General features: G+C 48.0%; 1 protein-coding gene across 1 annotated transcript; it reads left to right on the top strand.

Annotated features, from left to right (window-relative positions):
• DRAP1 (DR1 associated protein 1) lies at positions 1 to 17,807 on the top strand. Its single transcript, XM_056852302.1, has 7 exons — positions 1 to 43; positions 7,380 to 7,452; positions 10,234 to 10,327; positions 11,975 to 12,094; positions 13,745 to 13,835; positions 16,375 to 16,460; positions 17,603 to 17,807. The coding sequence occupies exons 1-7, from the start codon at positions 2 to 4 to the stop codon at positions 17,754 to 17,756; spliced, it is 660 nt and encodes a 219-aa protein (XP_056708280.1). The 5' UTR covers position 1; the 3' UTR covers positions 17,757 to 17,807.
• The last annotated feature ends 1,040 nt before the right edge of the window (positions 17,808 to 18,847 follow it).

Raw genomic sequence — 18,847 nt, 5'->3', positions numbered from 1 at the left:
GATGCCCAGCAAGAAGAAGAAGTACAACGCGCGCTTCCCTCCGGTGAGAGCCGCTTCCCCCGGGGCAGGGCGCGCGCCGCATACCCCGCAGCAGCGTCGCCATTGACCCCCCCGGGCTGGCGGAGCGCCTGCGGCGTCCGGGGCTCTCGAGGCCTGGGGGAGGCTCAGAGGCTTCGTTGCGCCGCTCCCCCCCCCCCCGGATTAAGCGCAGCCTTTTGCAAATGGATTAGAATAGGGCCGCCCTCCCCCCCCCCCACCAGCATCTGCCTCCGGGATAAAAGACCTCCCCTTACGCCCCCGGGCAGTTGATCCGTCCCTCCTAGCTCAAGCTCTCCCCTTCAGCAGCCCCGTAGATGAAGCTCACCCCCCCCCCGCCCCGAGGCCGCCCTAGATCTCCAGTGGGCATCCTACAGTTTCCTAGAAAAGACCTCCTCGGCCCCATAGAATAAAAACCGAGAATGCAGCCTTTTTGGGGGGTCCCGGTCTATCCCGATGACGCCTCTTGGAGCTGGAAGCGCATCTTCCAGGGTTGTCCAGGGACCTTAGGCCATTTATTCGTGGAAGGTTTTGCCTTGGAGTTGCCACTCTTTAGATGCACTTTTTCCCCCCATCCATATTCTCAAAACTCAACAATAAGCCGCCGTGCAGAGTTTTGAGAATTCAGATGGTGGGAAATGGGCATCTATAGAGTGACAAATCCAATGCAAAACCTTCCATGGGGGGGGGTGTCTTCAAATATGTACCGTTCTTTCTGTGTTTGGAGCCAGCGTTATTTGGATGACCATACGTTCCTACGTGGGCGAAGGAGGCATTTCTCTTCTTTCACACTACTGTTAATTTTATAAGCGTCCCCTTGTCATTTTTTTCTTCTTTTTAACTGAAAAGCTCCAAACCGGTTAGCCTAGGGAAAGCGCTACGACCTTTTTGATTGTCCTGGTTGCCCCTTTTCGCATCCCTTGTAAATCTACCGTTTCCTTTTCTTCGAGTGACCCGAACTGGACCCGCTATTCCAAATGCAGCCGCTTCATATGGCATTATGAAGGCATTATGGCGCTAGCTGGCTTACTTTCAGTCTCGCTCTTAATCATCTGTGGTTTGGAGTTGGACTGTTTAACTATCCTGCATTTCGGACCGGCGATTTCACTGAGCTGATGGCCAGGACAGGACCCCAAGACCTCTTTCCCGGTCAATTGCCACCCGTTGAGACCCCATCTACGTAGATGCAAAGTGAGGTTTTTGACCCGTAAACAAACATCGCTTTATTTTATTTTTCTCAATGAAGTGATTTGTGTGTTTAACAGGAAGTTTTGTGCACTACAGAATCAAGTCAACTAAATGCAAGTTAAAATTGTGGCCAAAGTTGCAGCAGCAGCACATCAAATGTTAAAGCGTTAACTATTTGGAGGGGGGGGGAAGTCTCCAAAGGCCTGGGAAAACATGGTCCTCTTCACCTGGTGCCTAAGACACTAAGGAGCAGGCGCCAGCTGAAGGGACGCAGAGCTGTGGTTCCCTGGAGGGCGCTCCAAAACTGGTCAGCCTCCCCCACTAGGGTGTTTGAGTGTTTTGGTTGCCCCCAAGCCCCTGTCCGTAGTAGTCCTTCCCCCTTGCATCTGACAGCGGGGTCGCGCCCAGAGCATGCCCTGTGTTGGAGAATGAAATCTTGGGGGCCGGTTGGTTTTGAAGCAAGTGGCCTATCAAGGTATCCTGATCCTAGCCCATTTAGGGCTTTCAAGGCCTTTGAAGCGTGCCCGGAAACGAACGGGCAGACAGCAGAGTTCTGTAAATGTAGCTTTGCAGCCTACTCTGGGAGCTTGACCAGGCAGGGTACTTTTTTTAAAAGAGGTGGCTGTCACCAGTTTGTGAGAACAACGGGAGTTTTATTGATTGCTCTGAAATACCAGATCTAGGGCCACTTTCTCTGTAACTGTCAGTAACTGTCATCCAGGGCCTCTCACTTTCAGAATTTCCAGCTTGTAAATCCCACCTCCCTCTCCCCCCCCCATGGGCTGCCCCTGAATAGGCATTGGGAACTCATTCAAACATTCTGTTATAGTCTTTTCAGTGCTGGTGAGGTACATTGAATATACACAGTCATGTAAAGCTGCCTTGTAGTGCGTCAGACCGTTGGTCCATCTAGCTCAGTAATGTCTGCATGGCTGACTGCGGCTCTCCAGGGTCTCAGGCGGAGAAAGATCCTTTAACTGGACATGCTGAGAACTGAACTCAGTGCTATGGGGGAACTATATGAATTGAATTGAATATGTTATGTATAGCCATAGGCTGTTACAAATTGTCCTTATAGATCCTTTAACTGGACATGCTGAGAACTGAACTCAGTGCTATGGGGGAACTATATGAATTGAATTGAATATGTTATGTATAGCCATAGGCCGTTACAAATTGTCCTTATAGTTATACAGAATTCTGTAAAATCGAAGTTAAAAGTTAAATACAAAATAAAAGATAAAAACAACACAGAATTACCATGTAGTATAAATCCATTTAAACTAAAAATTATCCTCTCTAAAAATTCCTAAGCAGTTGCTCTCTTTGAAACCTCATTGGCTCTTATCTTCTTTGCAGCCAGGGCAAATTGTGGCATTCTATAGGACACATGTAAGTAATTGTCAGAAAGTAGGAAAATGAGTTTTTCAGTTTCAGAGCTAAAACATACTCCTTTCAGTAACCCATCTAAAAATTTGGCCCTCGGTTCCGTATACAACGGACAAATAGGAACTATATAATGGGTGCCAACATCAGATAGGTTTTTATGGAATTGAGAAATTTAATGTTTTATATATTTTACTTAAATTTATATTGTACTGTACCACCTATCTTACAAATTGTTGGAATATAATTCACAGTGGGTAGCCGTGTTAGTCTGTCTGCAGTAGTAGAAAACAGCAAGAGTCCAGTAGCACCTTAAAGACTAACAAAAATATTTTCTGGCAGGGTATGAGCTTTTGTGAGCCACAGCTCACTTCTTCAGATACAGCTAAATTGTTGGAAAGTACTGTTCCTATGTGTTGTAAGCTTCCCGGAGCCCTGCTTTGGCAGGGAAAGGACGGGATAAAAATCTAATAATAAACTAAGTAATAAACTAAACCTGGAACCTTTTGGGAAGCAAACCATTGTGCTCTTTCCACTGAGCTATGGCGCCTCCTTCAACAGTCTTGCACCTGCATCCTGGACCAATTGGAAAGTGCCACCAAGTTGCAGCTGATTTATGGCCTCGTAGAGTTTTCAAGGCAAAAGATGAATAGAGGTGGTTTGCCACTGCCTGCCTCTGCGTAGCAATCCTGGACTTCCTCGATGGTCTCCCATCCAAGCACTAACCAGGGCCGACCCTGCTTAGCTTCCAATATCTGATGAGATCAGGCTGGCCTGAACGATCAGAGTCAGGGGCCTAGACCAGTTGCAGTTTCCAAATGGCAGCCCCATGTAAATGGCATTGCAGTAAACTAATCTGGATGTGATAAGAGCATGGGTAACGCTGGTCAGTTATTAAGGGGCCTGGCTAGTGAACTTTCTGAAAATGGCTGCAAGTATAACTCACCACAGATGGACTCTAAGCTTTTGTGCAGGAAGAGATCTGTGAAACTGTCCTAGGGAGCGGAGAGCAATCCCATCCAGAACAGGCTGCCACTGCAATCCCTGATCCGGCCCATTATCACGTATAAGAGAGTGCCCTCTACTGATTCAGACCACTGGTCTGTCAAGGGCAGTATTGCCTGGCAGCAGCTCTCTGGGGCCTCAGGTGGAGGGTCTTGCACATCATTTACTTTCTGATCTTTTTCTTTCCACTCTGGAGATGCTGGCAGTGGGACCTTCTGCATGCAAAGCAGATGCTCAGTCACTGAGCCACAGTAGCGCAGACGCTGCTCTCATACTTTTTATTGAACGTCATCTGCCATTTTGTTGCCCACTTACCCACTTTGGAGACAGCCTTTTGGGGATTTCATGGTTTATTGTCCACGCTAACTGTCGGCACTAACTAAGATCCTTCGTTGATCCTGTTGTTAGCTTTGATCCATTAAAAAAGCTGTTTGTGTGCTCTTGCTGTCTATTTCCTGTCTGTGCGCCAGTTATTGACTTGACCTTTGACGTACAAGGCCCTGATCCTATGCACGCTTAGACCGGTGGAGCTCACTGAACGTATTGGGAATTACTCTGGATTATACAGGGTATAGACTTGAGGTGTGTGGTTTTTTTGCTGAAAGCTTTTTGGAATTGTAGGTCTGTAGTTTCTTGCTGTCTGATATCCTCTGTCTATATTTTTGTTGACATCTTCAAAAAATCTCAAAAGGTTGTCTAGGCCAGGGCTTCTTAAACTTTTTCCACACGCGACCCCTTTTCACCCGAGAAATTTTTACTCAACTCCGGGTATATAGGTATATAAAATAGGTATACAAATCAAACATTTACTGATAATAAATTATAACGAAATGTATTTTTTTTAAAAAAAATTAAATTGCGATTCCCCCCCACATTCAGTTACACTACCCCATATAGGGATACGACCCACAGTTTAAGAAGCTTTGATCTAGGCCACACTTTGCTTTGCAGGGGCCTTGCTGATTCTTCCTCAGTAAGTCTAAATCATGCTTTCCACCAATTCAGCCAGGGGCAAAAGTTAAACTGGGGTGTAAACATGTGGATCCCCATGTATCTCTAAAACCTTTCCACTTCCAGATCTTCTTGTAAATGTTTCGCATTTTGGTTGAAAACATCAGTTTTGCAGTGTAGCCCTTTTGAACAAATGTCAACACCACTTGACAACCAGATTGCCATTCGTTGTAAGGCTTTGCTTGATGCAACCTCTGTTTGACACAATTCTGATTTGTTTCTGGAAAAGTACAGGTCTTTTTTTCCTGCATAAACTGAAGCAAAGAGCTCCTTCAACGTCTCATCACCTGGCTTCCTGCTTTATATGTTTAAAATAAATTTTCATGAGTAGGTTGGCAGTTCCCCTGCAGGTTACTTCTTAGCTTGCCTTTTTGTAAGTTGTCATTTATTTTGTCGGCCAAGGCTTCTGTTTTTCAGAGGAAGTCACCTGGCCCTTTATAGCTTCCTTGAGTCTGCTGTTCAGTCATGCTGACCTTCTTTTGGACTCGTTTGTCCCATTTGTCAGTTATGGTATATATTTGATCTGAGCCTCTGCTGGTGTTGACCTTGTGGTTTCCTGAATGGGTTTGGCCCTCCCAACTGTACCCTGTCTCAGTTTCATTTTAACAAATCTCTTACGCTTAGAAAACTTTCCCTTTTTGAAAACTGGATATGAAAACAGTAGTGCCATTTCTACTCCTGTGGACGATGAATGTGATAGTACGGTGATGGGTTTGGGTTTGATTTTTCCTCCTGTTCAGCTTCCATCCATTTCAACAATGCTTGTATAAGAGAACATCTGTAAATGTATGATGTTGCCTTAATTCTGAGTTAGACAGATCATTGGTTTATCTAATCCAGGACTGTCTGCTCTGACTGGCAGTATATCTCTGAATTTGTTGGGTCTGTCCCAGCCCAGCCCCCCAGGATACTTTAAGTGGAGATGCCGGGAATTGAACTGGTGACCTCCAGTACTCAAATCAGGCATCTTACCACTGAGCCGTCACCCTCCCTGTAGTTAAAGGTGTACACCTTTCCATCAGGCAGAGCTCAACAGGGATTCAGAGTCTAGCTTGCTGCAGAAGGCATAGGGCTTGTCCACTGGCTGGCTCCATTCATTTCCTTTTCTATTTCGGGCTCCAAAAAAGGCTGGCCTTCACCCAGGGTCTTAAGTGCAGCTTCCCAAAGCTTAAATCCAGCCCCCTTGCCACGCTGGCTCTCATTCTGCTCGTAAAGACTGCGGTGCCTATAGAATATCCTTGGCAACCCAGGGATGTGGGACCAGTCAGAGTGGGGGAAATCTTGGGTGTGATTGGTAGCCAAACAGGCTTTCCTAGTGAGGTGTGCCCTTTCCCTTGGGAGTGGCGTGAGATTATTTGGCTGCCAGCTCCTTGCGACTTCCCAGGCACGCACCTGGTGTTTGGGCAAAGGCTCTGCACTTAGGAGAAGTGCCAAGGCTGAAACTTTCCTGAAAGCTACACCCTTTGATTCCTGACACTTAAACCAAGATGCGGTTATTCAGTGGTGAGAGAAATGCATTCGGCATGTGCTCAGAGGAGACTTTATTTTTTATGCTGCCCGAGAGGACTGTTGAGCTTGCAAAACAGGTGAGAGCCCGGGCTCAGACTGAGTCCCAGGACTGCCTCTGAAGAAGAGTCTACAGATCAAGGCCTGCTTCTGTGGACCTTCTGTGCTGGCTGCGACAGACCAAGAAAGGGATCTTGGGGTGGTAGTGGATCGTTCGATGAAGATGTCAAACCAGTGTGCGGCTGCTGTGAAAAAGGCACATTCCATGCTGGCCTTAATTAGACGAGGAATAGAAAATAAAACTGCTGCTATTATACTGCCCTTGTTCAGATCTATGGTGAATACTGTGTACAGTTCTGGTCACCACACCTAAAAAAGGATATTGCAGAGCTTGAGAAGGTGCAGAAAAGAGCAACCAAAATGATAAGTGGGCTAGAGCAACTTCCCTATGGGGAGCGGTTAAAACGCTTAGGGCTGTTCGGCTTGGAAAGAAGGCGGTTAAGGGAAGACATTTTAGAGGTCTATAAAATTATGCATGGTATGAAGAGAGTGGACAGGGAGAAGCTTTTCTCCCTCTCTCATAATACTAGAACGCGGGGTCATCTGCTGAAGCTGGAGGGTGAGAGATTCAAAACTGATACTAGGAAGTATTTCTTCACACAATGCATAATTAAATTGTGGAACTCCTTGCCCCAGGATGTGGTGAGGGCTGCCAACTTGGAAGGCTTTAAGAGGAGAGTGGATGTGTTCATGGAGGACACGGCTATCCATGGTTACTATTTAAAATGGATACTAGTCATGATGCATACCTATTCTCTCCAGGATCAGAGGAGCATTCCTAATATATTAGGTGCTGTAGAACACAGGCAGGACAATGCTGCTTTGCGGGCTTCCTAGAGGCACCTGGTTGGTCACTGTGTGAACAGACTGCTGGACTTGATGGGCCTTAGTCTGATCCAGCACGGCTTTCCTTATGTTCTTATCAGCCAACCCTGAACTCCTCCTCCTGTTACACTTTCCCCTTCCCCACCCTGTGGGGGTGACGCAGGGCCACAGCTTTGCTGCCCCACTCCGGGTGATCTGTCCTCCCAATGAAGGCAAGCGACTGTGCTCGACGGACAGGGTAATGAGAGAGCAGGTCAGGATGGACATGATTCTACTATGATGGGGCTGCAGGGAGGATTTGATTGCTAGGGATGCTTGAAAGCCGAACTCCTATGAGTCTTTTCTCTCCTTTTTTTGCAAAGGCTCGAATCAAGAAGATCATGCAAACAGACGAGGAGATTGGGAAAGTGGCTGCCGCTGTTCCTGTGATTATCTGTATCCTTTTGCTGTTCCTCCCATGAACCACCTTCTCCTGGGGATAGTTGCAGGTGGGTAGCCATGTTAGTCCCTTGGGGAAGCATGATGAAATGCAACCAAGGGTGTGTCGTGGTTGCCCGGAGGAGGTTCTTAACTCCTTACAGGTGACTAGCCCTTTCTAAGCCTGCGGGTCATCGTAAAGCAAGTCCAGTTCTTTATTATAGTCCATGTGCATTTTGAAATGTCCTGGATGTGTTTGGGGGTGGGTGAGATGACGATCTTCAAACATAACTCTTGATGGAAGTGTCTGTATCACTGCGGTCCACTCTGTTTTCCAAACACTAGACTGTGGCTAGGATAATCTGAACATCTCATAAGATCAGTTCATTTTTTATTGCATACAGCCAAAGGCTGTTACAAAAAAATAAACAAAAAGAAAACACCACAAAACAGGATGACGATCGTTAATAAAAGTTACATTTTAGTAACAAAAGCTTTAAGGGTATGTTTCTCTAACCCTCCGGATCTTATCAAAATACAGGATATAAAACATTATTGAATAGTTCACTCTCAAAGTTCACTCAACTTTTAAGTTGGCATTTCCATGTCGAATGACAACTCTATGAATAGGGCATAGATGCTGCAGTTGTATAACTGCTTTCCTAGGAGTAAGCCCCGCTGAATAAAACAGGACTTTCATCTGAGTAGACCTGCTTAGCTCTGACCTGGACGGCCCAGACTAATGTAACCACATCAGAAGTTAAGCAGGGTCAGCCCTGGTTAGTACTTGGATAGGAGACCACCAAGGAATTGCAGTGTGAGAGTCTGCATTGATCAGGAGGAATCGGTGAAAAGGCCCTGACAGTTTGTTGGCACAAGAGCCTTTCCGCTTCAGGGAAAAAAAACAGCGATAACCTGTGACCTTTTCTTATGTCATACCTTTAATGCTTGACCTGAAAAGTAAAGAAAAAGAAAAAAATCCTACAGAGTTTTCCTCTCTCTCTAATGATATTGGAATGTGGGGTCATCTGCTGAATCTGGAGAGTGAGAGAGTCAAAACATAAAAGGGAGTATTTCTTCACACAACACATAGTTGTGGCACTCCCTGCCCCGGGATATGGTGATGGCTGCCAACTTGGAAGGCTTTAAGAGGGGAGTGGACATGCTCAGGGAGGAGAGGGCTATCCATGGCTACTAGTCAAAATGGATGCTAGTCATGATGCATACCTGTTCTTTCCAGGATCAGATGAACATGCCTAATATATTAGGTGCTGTGGAACACAGCAGGATAGTGCTGCTGCAGATGCCTTGCTTGTGGGCTTCCTTGATGCACCCGGTTGGCCACTGTGTGAACTGACTGCTGGACTTGATGGGCCTTGGCTTTTCTTGTGTTATATTCTAAGCAGGGTTTTGCTCCATGTATGATACAGTGTTCAAACTTCCCTTTTGTAAGTGGGCATTAATATATTCATATGACATCTAGATACTGGTCTGCCAATTTTTAAGGAACACAAAATACACTTTATTTTTGTAAAATCCCAATTTACCTTAAAAAAACTAGATGCTATCTTTATGAAAATCCAGGGGCGAAGTCCTACAGCTATATTCTGCTAATGGGGATGCTTTCCTTCAAAGCAAGGAGGAACCTGCCACCACTAGCAGAATAGAACAGGGATCCATCATGGTGCCCATAGGTACCATGGCATCCACCAACACCTTTTCTGGTATCCACCAAGTGTTTTCAGGAAGTGAGCAGGGCCAGGTAGTGCTTTTGCCCAGCAAGGCTTCTGATTGACTATTGGAGATTTGATTGGCTGTGCAGATTTTTAAAAATGTTTCTTTGGCAGCAGATGCCACCATAGCACAAGGGTCTGCACAGTGTTACTGATGTTAAGCTGTGGCAATCATTTTGTGGCTGGCTCCACCTCCTGTGGCAGCCACCTTGTTGCTGCGCCCCCCATGCCGGTCAGAATTCCAAATGTGCCCTCAGGCTCAAAAAGCTTGGGGACCCCTGGAATAGAAGCTAGGATCCATGTCTTTTATCAATTGTCAATTTTTTATCCATGCCTCTTGTTTTCTTTACGTGAAAGTGAGTGGTTGTTGCAAGATAATTTAAATGTGGTAGCACCATTGGGGTTAAGCTGAAATTGCCTGTAAAGTTAGATGCAGCTGCAGGGCCACCGGGCAGCTATTTGTGATTGAGACTGGTATTCCAGAATGGGTCCCTTCTCTTAGACATCCCTCCAGCAGCTGTTCAGCTGACCTGAGCCATCTTTTCTTTGGGCTTCAGCACACCAGTGGATCAGCAGCCAAGGGGGAAAGCTGGCGCATGATTCATGTTTGGTGGGCTTTCTTATTTTAATCCATTTATCTGCGTTATGTTTATCCCACGGGGTCTCCCAACAGCATTTGAAATGCCTTACAATGCGTGAAAGCAGTTTTTAAAACAAGCTCAAAACAACAAAATTACTAGCATTGATCAAAACGATAACTGCTTGTTAAAATAGCAGTGTCAAAGCTGTTCCAAAGGCAGCCCTGTAGAGTTTTCGAGGCATGAGACAAACAGAGGTAGTTTTCCAATGCCTACCTCTCTATAGCAACCCTGGACTTCTGTTGTGATCTCCCATCCAAATGTTAACCAGGACCAACCCTAGTTAGCTTCCAAGATCTGATGAGATCAGGCTAACCTGCAGTGTCATTGTTGAGGGTCCTTATTGCATGTTTCCTGTTATTTCAAGAGGTTTTTTTGGGGGGGGGGTCTTCCCTCTGTGGTATCCCTTAACCCTTGACTGCCCCAAGCTCGGGCACTGGAGCTCTTTCTAGAATCCTTGCTGAAGAAAGCTTGCCACGTGACGCAGTCCCGAAATGCCAAGACCATGACAACCTCACACCTGTGAGTATCTGCCTTGCAGCCCTGACCCCTGCTAAGGCAAAAGTAGAGGAAAGCCAGCATGGTGTCGTGTTTAAGAGCAGTTGTTTGGAGCGGTGGAGTCTGATCTGGAGAACCGGGTTTGATTCCCCACTCCTCCACATGAGCGGCGGAGGCTAATCTGGTTAACTGGATTTGTTTCCCCACTCCTACACACGAAGCCAGCTGGGAGACCTTGGGCAAGTTACAGTTCTCTCAGCCCCACCTACCTCACAGGGTGTCAGTTGTGGGGAGGGGAAGGGAAAGTGATTGTAAGCCGGTTTGATTCTCCCCTAAGTGGTAGAGAAAATCAGCGTATAAAAACCAACTCTTCTTCTTCTAAAGCCCAGGAAGCCACATCTCCATGGACTGAGCTGGAATTTTATTCCGGAGAGCGCTGCTGGAAGGACAGGTTTAAATCCAGAGGCAGGCTACCCTATGCCCCCTTGGGGTGTAGGGAAGCTCCACGTGGTCCACAGACAGACCAGTGCTTCTGAAAAACCATTAAGCAGCTTGTGAGCCATTAAAAAAACTTCTGAGTGCTCCAGTTTGGATGTTGACTTTCCCTGTTTCTGGAAACAGGAAAATCCAGTGTTCGGCTCAGACCTCTCAAAAGCGGGCAGAGACCCAGAAGTGGCCATGAGGCCCAACATTTTATCCTTCCCGACTCTGAGCCTCTTCTTTTTGAGCAAGACCTGAGCTCGGTACATGTTGAAATCAAGGGGTGGGGTCAGAGTGCGGCGGTGGAGTACGTGCTTATCACAAGAAGCATTCACTCTCTGGCGTCCCCAGTCCTGCACTAATTGGTAGTGGCGCTGGGCAAGGCCTGCTTGAGAGCTGCTGCCAGTCATAGGCCCAAGCTAGACAAAGCTGATAATCTTGGGTGTATGGCATCTTCAAATGTGTGTAAAATTGAAGAAGTGTGTACATTTGAAGTTTCTTTAGTGATGCTGGCCTCCTGCGTGGTGTAGTGGTTAAGAGCGGTGGTTTGGAGCGGTGCAGTCTGATCTGGAGAACCGGGTTTGATTCCCTACTCCTCCACATGAGCGGCGGAGGCTAATCTGGTGAACTGGGTTGGTTTCCCCACTCCTCCACATGAAGCCAGCTGGGTGACCTTGGGCTAGTCACAGCTGTCTTAGAGCTCTCTCAGCCCCACCTACCTCACAGGGTGTCTGTTGTGGGGAGGAGAAGGGAAGGTGATTGTAAGCCGGTTTGATTCTTCCTTAAATGGTGGAGAAAGTCAGCGTATAAAAACCAACTCTTCTTCTTCTGTTCTATCCTACTCCACCCTGCCCGGAAACTTCTTCATCTACAGGCTGCATTTTTACGTGAACTCTCAGCCGGCCTTACTATGGCCTTATGTCACAAGCTAAGTGCCATTGGGAATATCTGATTTTATTATGTTTTAGGGCTGTTTTTAGCCAAGTGATTTGATACGCTTATGATGTTTTACTGTATAGCTATTACTGTGTGCGCTGCCCTGAGCCCAGTGTCTGCCAGGGAGGGCGGGCTAGAAGCCTAATAAAATAAATAAATCTTTTTCCTGAGTCCATGAGGGCTAGCCTTGTTTCTTTTGCCGTAGACCAAAGCACACGCTTTCTCACCGTATCCGGCTGTGGTCTGCTTTTGCAGGAAGCAGTGCATAGAGCTGGAGCAGCAGTTTGACTTTCTGAAGGACCTGGTTGCCTCGGTGCCAGATATGCAAGGAGACGCAGAGGATAACCATGTGGAGGGGGAGAGAGTCTCCAGGAGGTAGGGGGGCCTGGCAGAAGCGGGAGGGGAGGGGTGATTCGCCTCAGGAATCTGAGCTGTTGCCTCAGGCTTGGGACAGGGCCTTTCCACTTAATAATGCTTAGTGATAATATCGTGCGATTTTGCTTCACATGCACCATTACAAGAAGTCTTCCCACCCACTCTGTAACATTGGTCCATAGGTAGGGTTGCCAGGGCCCTCATCGCCACTGGTGGGAGGTATTTAGGGCGGAGCCTGAGGAAGGCGGGGTTTGGGGAAGGGAGGGACTTCAATGCCATTCAGTCCAACTGCCAAAGTGGTCGTTTTCTCCAGGGGAACTGATCTCTGTTGGCTGGAGATCAGTTGCAATAGCAGGAGATCTCCAGCTAGTACCTGGCGGTTGGCAACCCTATCCATAGGGCCTTGCAGGTGGTGCTGAGGGAGTTTGAGCTTTCCATAAACCTTGGCCCAGTGAGGTTGGTCGGGATAAAAATGACTTTTGAGCTCTCTCACACAGTCATGCTCTGAAGGGTCCATTTCGGAGCCAAGTACTAATTTCATTTCTCATGCGCGTACTTCGTTTTCAGCCGTTCCCCTTTTTTGCTTCCAGTTCTTAGGGTTGGTTTTATTTATTTATTTATTTATTTTGGTGCTGATTCCTCATTGTTGTTATTTTGCCACGACCTTTTCAAACCAATTCTCTAAGGCCATATGGAACAGAAATGTATTACCAGCTTGGTTCCTTTGCCGCATTGGTGGCAACTTTCCCACCTCTCTCTTCCCACGCTGTTGCTCCTGAAGCTGTGCCCTGTGGATCAGCGTAACATCCACCCACCCAGGAACAGCAGGGAGGCTGAAGGGGGGGCACTGCAGTGAGAACGGGCCAAAAATGACCACTATCCCACTAGCAGAAGTGCCTTCCATGAGCCGAACGGAGGTACGGGATCCAAACATTTGCCTTTTATAATGTATCTAAACATTACCTGCCATACATGCACAGTCCCTCCCAATGAGCAAGTCCTAAAAGGAGGCATGCTGGCACTCATACCAAGTCTGGGAGAGCTGAGTTCAAATCTCTGCTCTGCCACAAAGCTCACTTTGTAACCTTGGGCTGGTCACTCTCGGCCATTATCAACTTCGCAGGTAATTGTGAGGATAAAATGGGGGTGGGGAGAATGACACACACTGCTTTGAGCCCCTTGGAGGAAAGATGGGATAAAAATCTACTTGGTAGATCCTCGCTGGGTAACTTTTGAGCCAGTCTTTCTCTTTCAGCCTGGCATACTTCACCGGTATCTGAAGAAGTGAGCTGAAACTCAGGAAAGCTCATACCCTGCCAGGAATTTTGTTAGTCTTTAATGTTCTATTGGTGTCTTGCTCTTTTCTACTGTTACAGACAATCGTAATCTACCTCACAAGGTTGTTGTGAGGATAAAATGAGGAAGGGAGAACAAATTAGACTGCTCTAAGCTCTTTGAAGGAAGGGCAGGAATAAAAACGTAATAGATAGATGCGTGCTTCGAAGTTGAAACTTCGTGTGTATGTGGGGGGTACTTTTAACCTTGCCACTGTTTTGTGTGTCAGATGAAATTGGCAGCCATGCCTGGTCTGGGGAGGGAGAATCACATCTCTCTGGCCTCTGCATCCCCACTTTCTCTTCTTTGACACAGGGGTCGGAAACCTGGCAGTGGGCGGAAGAACGGCGGCACGGCAGGCAAGGGACGGGATGCCAAACAGTCTGGCACGGACTCGGAGCAAGAGGTGGGTCTGCTGCAGGGCCAGGCTGCTCCCTCCATGGTTGGAAGATCAACCACTTGTTCCTTTTTGAGGTCAGGAAAGCTTCCCAGTGAGTCTGGCTGGCCGCCTGCAGCCCTGGCTGCAGTTTGCGGTGTCTTTTCCCCTGCGGCTGGGCTCACTTGCATGAGCTAGCTGATACTTTGGGCTCTGTGCTAGTTCCCTGCCTGCTTATTTATATAAAACATGTCGCCTTTTTTGTTACAAGAGATTATTTTAATCAACAGCTAAAAACCACAGAGGAATGAAATCCCTCTAACGTGTCACAAGGTAACAGCAACCAGGAAGCTGAACCATGGCAGAAAAGCAAGGCATCAGCCTAACCTACCTCCTAGGGTTATTGTGAGAAATGGGGGGGGGGGGGAGAGGACCATGTTTTTTGTTATTTATTTAAAACATTTATTGGCCGCCTTTCTCCCTTGCAGAACCCAAGGCAGCTTGCAAGATATTCATCACCCTGAGTTCCCTGAAGGAAGGGTGGGATTAAAATGCGTGGCATAAAAGAAAGGCAGACAGGCTGAATAGACACTAGTCCCAAAAGGCTGAAACGGCCCCTGCTTTGCTGCTCGCAGAAATAACAGGCAGACGCCCCCTTTGCGATGCCGCAGCCAGAATATTCTTGCCTCCCATTCCAGCCGATTGCATCTCCAGTACCGGAAGGGCCACAGCTGATCTGGATGGCTTGGGTTGGGGGAGAGGCTGTGGCTCAGTGGTAGAGCCACCTGCTCTGCATGCACAAGGCCCCCCGGTTCAATCCCGGCAGTGAGCAGGTAGTAGGATCCTACAAAAGACCTCAACCTGACACCCCGGGGAGCTGCTGGTAATTAGAGTAGATATAGTGACCATGGCAGACCGGTGGTCTGACTCAGTATAAGGCAGCTTCGGTATGTTCATTTGATGGCAGTGAGCAACTGCTTCTGGTCCGAGGAAGCCAGCCCAGAGGGATCTCCATCGCCTTTCAGCCCCTGGGTTTGCCACTCATCTCTACATCTCTGGGGGATGCGTTGCAGCAGAAACGATGTGGGTGTCGGTACATCCACAAGGCAGCACCACAGGGCCCTTTTCTGATTATTATTGTCCTCCTGTGTTTATTGTTAGTTCTGTTTTCCCCAAAATGGTCTTGGGACCTTCTGCTGGTGAGCTGCAATATGCCCTGAGACCAGAACATGGTCAGAAACATGTTTTGTTTTTCCCCTGAAATGCTCTTTAATTTTTTTTTGCCACACTTGTTATGATCTGTCTTCTGCCTCCATACATCCTTGCATGTAAAATCCTAAGCGATGCTTGAATGTTCATTCAAGCTAGAATGTTCATTCAAGCTAGGCCTGCTGGTTAAAAGTGGTGAAGGAGCCACTTAAAAAGTTATTGGTGGGGGATGGAAAAATTATGAGTGTCCCCCCCCCATACACAAAACTGTCCACCGTAGAGAGTCTATGCTTACTTTTCTTGAGTACATAAGAGGCACCAAGGAGTGGTGCCACCCCTTGAAGGCTGTATAGGAGGGACCCATGTTTGACTAATGGTCCTCTGAGCCTCAGCCATTCTTTCTTCTTCTTTTCTGCTCTGCATGAAACAGCCTACTTTCTCCCGCACCCCGATATAATTGCTTTCCTACAGGATCCATTTATTTACAAAACAAATATCAATTATTTCTGCAAGCCACCATTTTACCCTTCCTTTCATGCTCGCTTTTTGTTTATCAGTCCTCGGCATTTTTTTTCCTTGTTCCTGTGTTAGCTGTCAAACGTTTTCAGAAAAGAGTAGGAGTCTAGTAGCACCTTAAAGACTTCACAAAAATTTCTGGCCAGAAATTTTGCTAGTCTTTAAGTTGTTACTGGACTTCTACTCTTTTCTACTGCTAGTGACAGACAGACACAGCTGCCTATCATGATCTAACATTATTTATTTTAATGTTTATGCCCCACCTATTCTTCGTGGATTACAAATCCAGATTTTCAAAGCCTATGAAGAACAAACCCCCTTACTCCCCCCCATGCCTTCAGCCTTGAGAATAAAAACAACCTTCTCAGGAAGCCCATTCCATAGGCTCCGGCCAATGCCAGGCAGCTTACCTGAAGGCTAGAAACAGGCAGCAGATGGCAACGTGAGGACAGTAGTTGGCACAGAGGGACCATGTGGGGAGAGATGGTCCTTTAGATAAACTGTTGACAGGGCTGTGTGTTGTGTTGTCTTATGTTTTGTACAGAGCATTTGCAATGTGCTGACTCCATGCCAGAGCACTGCAGCTTGTTACCTGCCAGGCCCAGCCCATTCTCATACCCCCACCCCAGGCCTCATTAACCCACTATTTTAGCTGCCCGTCTCAGACGGCAAGAATCAGGATGGGCAAGTGGCCGGCAAGCTCCAGTGTGTGGTGGACTGCCTGGGCTGTGTTGGGTACGATGACGCCACGGCTTGCTAAGACAGAGGCAGGCTGCCAGCCAGAGCGCCGGATCACGCGGTGGCATCTTTTGTTTCATTCCCCCCCCCTTTCTGATTCCCGCAGGATGACTCAGAAGACAGCGAGAGTAACGGGGAGGAGGAAGTATCCCAGACGGCTCCCTCTGTGCGACCCACCACACATCTTTCCACGTAAGAATTAAGAGTTTCTTATTGCCGTCCTGACCTGTTTTGCCTGGCAGGGTGTTCAGAACCTTGAAGCAGGTGACGGCAAGAGCCCGGTCCCTTTGACCCACAGACGCCACTCCCCTTGCCGCTGTTTTCCAAAATTACAGGCAAACAGGAGAATGAAGCACAGAACCTCCCAGAAGTCCCTGTGCAGCCCCCCACCTGCTGGCAAAGACCTCATAGCCACACACTTCCCAGCATCCCTATGGAACGAGGTGTGTGGGCCCCTGGCAGCAGGAAGGAGAATCCCTGCCTTTTGGACTTGGATCCAGAGCCTGCCCTTTTGAGGCTTCTTGTCTCCCCTCCCACCACCACCTACACCGTGAGACAAGCCAGGAATGGGCTGTAACTCAGTGGCAGAGTTCATGCTTGTGTGCTCAGAATGGTCTCAGGTTCAGTCAGCCCCTCAAGGGTAGAAAGAACCAAAACTCCGATCTCTGTATTAAGGCAGTCCATTCAATACGGGTAGTCATGTGTCTGGCGTGATTTGCTGTAACAGCACATTCCTTACCTTCGAGGGCGAAAGCCCTTAGGAGGCCAGGAAGTGGCCAGGCAGGCGTTTGCCCCCCCCCCCCCCCCGCACAGGCGTCCGGGCTACTTACACTGGCTTTAGTGGCCCTAATGCCAGCGGGGAGGCCCTGACGCTGGTCTCCGGGCACTGCCGGCAGTGCCACCCCAGGACACCAGTAGGCCTTCCGCCAGTGTCCCACTGGCGTAAAGGCCCGTACTAGCGTTCCGGCGTACCAGGAGGCGTTCCCAGGGCAAGCCAGGGGGAGGAGCTGTCGTTAGGCAGCCTCCTGTCCCCTTTCACCCCTGGTACTCTTGCAGCGAGAAGAGCAAGGGTGCGCCTGCTTTTTAGGGCGAAAAGCCCATTTTAAGAGAAAAAAGCCTTTCAAAGGCTTTTCTTGAGCTGCTGGCGACCATTGAAGACGCTGCAGCCGTGCCCCCTCCCCACCGTCCCCGGCCGCCAGCAGCTCAGGAATGCGCTGTTAGTCTTGTTTTTATATGGATACAGTCATGTTAGTTTGCCCCTCAGGAACCCCCCTGGCAATTCTGGGCTTGCACTGTAGGGCACACAAATCTTAACTTTCTTGCTTTGTTTCCAGGGCTCCAGCGCCATATTTACATTTCACCTCCCCGCCTGTTCCTGCAATACCTCTGCCTGTCTCGGCACCGACAGGCTCTATGCTCGTTCCAGCCCCACCCATGCCGCCTGCGCCTGCCCAGGAAGACGAGGAGGAGGAGGATTATGACTCCTAGCCCCATTTCTGTTTTCACTGCTGCCACTTTGGGGGGGAGGGGGTTAGAGCAGGGGTTTGGATGGGGCTGTTCTTAAATTTATTAAAAAATATTAAAAAACAGTGTCAGGTGCTGCACAAGCTTTTTCCCCTTTGCTGGTCCTACTTCCTGACCCCAGTCTTCCAAACAGAAGGGCCAATTTAACCATTAGTACCCCCACGCCCCAAGTTGCCCAACTCCATCCTGGGCCATCCTCATTCCAGTGCTAAAATAAAAGCCAGAGAGTTTGGAAAGCAAATCAACTTTTAAAAATCAAGATTTTTTTAAAGGAACAGTTAAGGGGAGGGGAGTGATATTCCCCCCCTGCAGCTGATACAAAGAGCAAACGGTGCAAAATGCCCATATTAATCTGCCCCATTAAAAATGAGAAGGGGGGCCAATCATAGTCCCCACCAGGGGAACAGATGTCCTGTTGTAAAAGAGGGAAGATAGTATAAAATTATGGCTAGCGGGGTGGGGGTTCACATGGATAATTACTGCTGAGGTCCCCCAACGTTTGGTCAACAAGTAGGATAAGGACCAGGTTCTGCTTTCTAGCGAGCTGAGTATGGGGGCAGCAAAGTGGTCCCAATCCACGCTGTCTTTTATCCTCCTGCCTTCTCTTCCCCTTGTAAGAAACAGGCTTTAGGGAACTGGGGGGGGGGGGCGCAGGAAGGGTACAGCAGCATCCATAATGTTGAAGAAGGCTTTTGCAGGGGATGGAAAAAAGATGGTTGCCACCTTTTCTTCTCCAGAGGGCTCCTGTGCCTTTAACAGGTGTAGCTTTTCTCAACAGATCTGGTTTGGAATGCTCTCCTGTTGGATTTATGGCTGTCATGGCTCGTGTAGCCATTGCAGATGCGGGAGCCCAGCCAGGGAAACGGGTAGCAACCCTACTTCCTTGGAAAGCCGTTTTCAGCAGAGGAAGGGTGGGTTGGGGGTATTGGCTGCCTTCTCAAAATGGGGCACCTCCAAATTTTGGCCTTAAACCTTGCTTTTTTGGTTCCCGCTTATGATGGCCCCACTTGTAGAAACAGAGGATTAGGGGTTGTCCCTTTTCTTTCCTTCATTAA

The sequence above is a fragment of the Euleptes europaea genome, chromosome 7 (genome assembly GCF_029931775.1).
Source record: "Euleptes europaea isolate rEulEur1 chromosome 7, rEulEur1.hap1, whole genome shotgun sequence".
In the NCBI taxonomy this organism is placed as follows: Eukaryota; Metazoa; Chordata; class Lepidosauria; order Squamata; family Sphaerodactylidae; genus Euleptes; species Euleptes europaea.
The sequence above is the reverse complement of the archived record's forward strand: the minus strand, read 5'-3'. Positions and strand labels throughout refer to the sequence as shown.